The sequence below is a fragment of the Stegastes partitus genome, unplaced genomic scaffold, assembly GCF_000690725.1.
Source record: "Stegastes partitus isolate 25-593 unplaced genomic scaffold, Stegastes_partitus-1.0.2 Scaffold3133, whole genome shotgun sequence".
Lineage (NCBI taxonomy): Eukaryota > Metazoa > Chordata > Actinopteri > Pomacentridae > Stegastes > Stegastes partitus.
In genome coordinates this window covers 1-2,580 of record NW_007580864.1, presented here as the reverse complement: position 1 = coordinate 2,580, position 2,580 = coordinate 1, and the positions used below count along the sequence as shown (strand labels likewise).

The 2,580-nt window shown below is 52.6% G+C and overlaps 1 protein-coding gene across 1 annotated transcript; it reads right to left on the bottom strand.

Annotated features, from left to right (window-relative positions):
- Positions 1-581: 581 nt before the first annotated feature.
- On the bottom strand, positions 582-2,520 carry LOC103375855 (ral GTPase-activating protein subunit beta-like; the record flags this gene model as incomplete). Its single annotated transcript, XM_008306160.1, has 7 exons — positions 582-901; positions 1,065-1,204; positions 1,292-1,346; positions 1,614-1,713; positions 1,870-1,979; positions 2,232-2,348; positions 2,433-2,520. Coding segments are annotated over 7 exons (783 nt in total), but the record flags the coding sequence as incomplete, so codon positions are not given.
- Between the last annotated feature and the right edge of the window lie 60 nt (positions 2,521-2,580).

The window sequence follows — 2,580 nt, the reverse complement described above, 5'->3', positions numbered from 1 at the left end:
ACGAAGCCGACCTTCAGCTTCTTCTGGTCGGCCTGCGCTCCGGGGAACACCCCGCCGTTCCGGGATTTCTGCACCATGACGGAGAGAATGGCTCCGCACCGACCTGCGATCTAGTGGCTGCCCGCGGACGGAGCACCGAGGCCGGTCAGAGCATCGCTGCAGAGCAGCGGGACGGAGGCAGGCTGCAGATCGGCTGGTCAGCAGATTCTGCTCACAGCCACTTCCCGCACAAAAAGGAAACAGAATGACGTCATCGACTGGCTATTGATCAGAGATGAAGCGCCTCCATCTGTAATCAGCTGATCACATTGATCAGCTCCAGTGAACAAACACACAGATCAAAGCTCTGCAGGACGTTTAATCATTATCACCGCCTCTGACGGTCACCATGGTAACCCGAGAATCTGAGGGTGGTAACCACGGCAACCAGATGGGAGGAGGAGGAGGAGGAGGAGGAGGAGGGGTGAGAGGGACCAGAGGCACAAACAACAATGACATCACACGGTGGGCCGTTTTGATTGGCTCCTTTCGCTCCGTGGTGATGTCAGTCACCAGAGGACCAATCAGATCAACAGACACACTGATGTTTGACACCTTTATTAAACACCACCAGTCAGGTGACACCATCAGTCCCTGACCCCTGTAACAGTGGTACGCCTCCTTCTGATTGGTTTACAGCTACAAGCGATGACAGCCAATTAAGACAACAAGGTTTCCATGACAACAGCTCAGAGGTCATGGAACAGGGCGGAGTAGAAGGCAGGCTCAGAGCGGCGTCCGCGGTACCGATGGATGATGTCATTGATGGCGTGTTTCCGTCGGATGTGAGGTGGGGGGGCGGAGTCACTGTCCAGCCGTCGCCGATGGCAACAGTTGATGACTGTCTCTCTGAGCAGGAAACCTGGAGACAGACAGACGGGTTGATGACAGACAGACAGACAGGCAGACAGACGGGTTGATGACAGACAGACAGACAGGCAGACAGGCTACAGACAGACAGACAGGCAGACACACAGACAGACAGGTTACAGACAGGTTACAGACAGACAGGCAGGCAGACCTACCCAGTGACCTCTTGCTGACTAAACTTCCGCTGACCAATGGGATGACCAGGCTGAACTTGCTGGTGCCGTTTCCATGGAAACAGACTCGGTAGAGTCCAGTTTTCAGTGGATGGATGAAGACCAGCTGGACGTTTGAGGCACTGATGGGCAGAAGGATGGACAGAAGGCCTGTTTGTGTCTGTGAGGGCTTTGAGGAGGCAGAACAGAGCGGCGTGACGGAGCTTTACCTCGTGTCCGTTTGCATCCTGGTCTCTGACAGCAGCTCGCTCAGGGGAAAACGCTCTGAAACACAAAGTGGACATACCAACCACTCGACCTGAGCTCGTCCCATATATGAATCAAACTGGTATTCTGTAATCTGATATCAGAGCAGATGCTCCACTGTTAGAAGTAATCTGATTACTGTGGGGGATACAGAATCCTTTAAGAGATGCTGTACAGGGGTGTTGCTGCAACGTTAGCTAGTGGTATTGAACAGGATCGATACACAGCTTTATGTTAATATTAACGAGTCAGCAATAAAATGTTAATTATTAATAAATGTTTTACCGACGTCCTCAAAGCGTTCAACCCAAACGATCAGCAGCTTACAGCCAGAACCCAGAAACGAAGATGCACAACGCAGCTTCAGGTCTGCAGCTGGACTGGTCTGGACAGAGAGAGAGACAGGTGAGAGGCAGACAGGTGAGAGGCAGACAGGTGAGAGGCAGACAGGTGAGTGACAGACAGGTGAGTGAGTGACAGACAGGTGAGTGAGAGGCAGACAGGTGACAGGCAGGTGAGAGACAGACAGGTGAGTCCGTACGGTGGAACTGGGGGCGGAGTCTGGGCCAAGGTCAGTGTGACTCTGCAGGTTGGACGGTGACTCATTCAGTGGCTCCGCCTCCTCTGAACTCTTCAACCAATCGACGACTTCTAACAAGGAACAATATATTAATGTGTTCACATATTGTTTATCAAAGCACCAAATCGTCACATGACTCCTCGTATGGTCACATGACTTCTTACAGACTTCTCTGTTAATCTTGGAGCTGCTCAGGTGACATATCATCTGAAGTATCGGAGTGTGAACAGTTTGAACTGTTTCGCAACGCTTAAAATACACTCCCATGAACCCAGTGATTGGTTATTGTTGGTGACCTCAGGGTGACATCATCAGACACTGACCACGCGATGGCGATGGGACGATGAAGGTGATCTCTGTCAGAGCGTCGGCAAACATCAGGACAAACCTCTGACCATCGAACACACCCCCTCCGCTGTCCCCCAGCACAGCAGGGAATTCTGGGAGAAACAAAACAACCAATCGCCTTCAGGGACGCCGGCGTGACGCCAGAGTGCCATCGCTGAGCCAATGAGATTACTCACCTGAGCGACTGCTGTTAGCTCCGCCCCACTGCTGCTGCCCTACCTCTGACGGCCAACCGAGAGATGACAGCAAGTCCAGAAAGTGAGACTGGACGTTGCACCGAGACTCCACGTTCCTCAGGATCTAGAGACAGAAAGGCGAGACGGA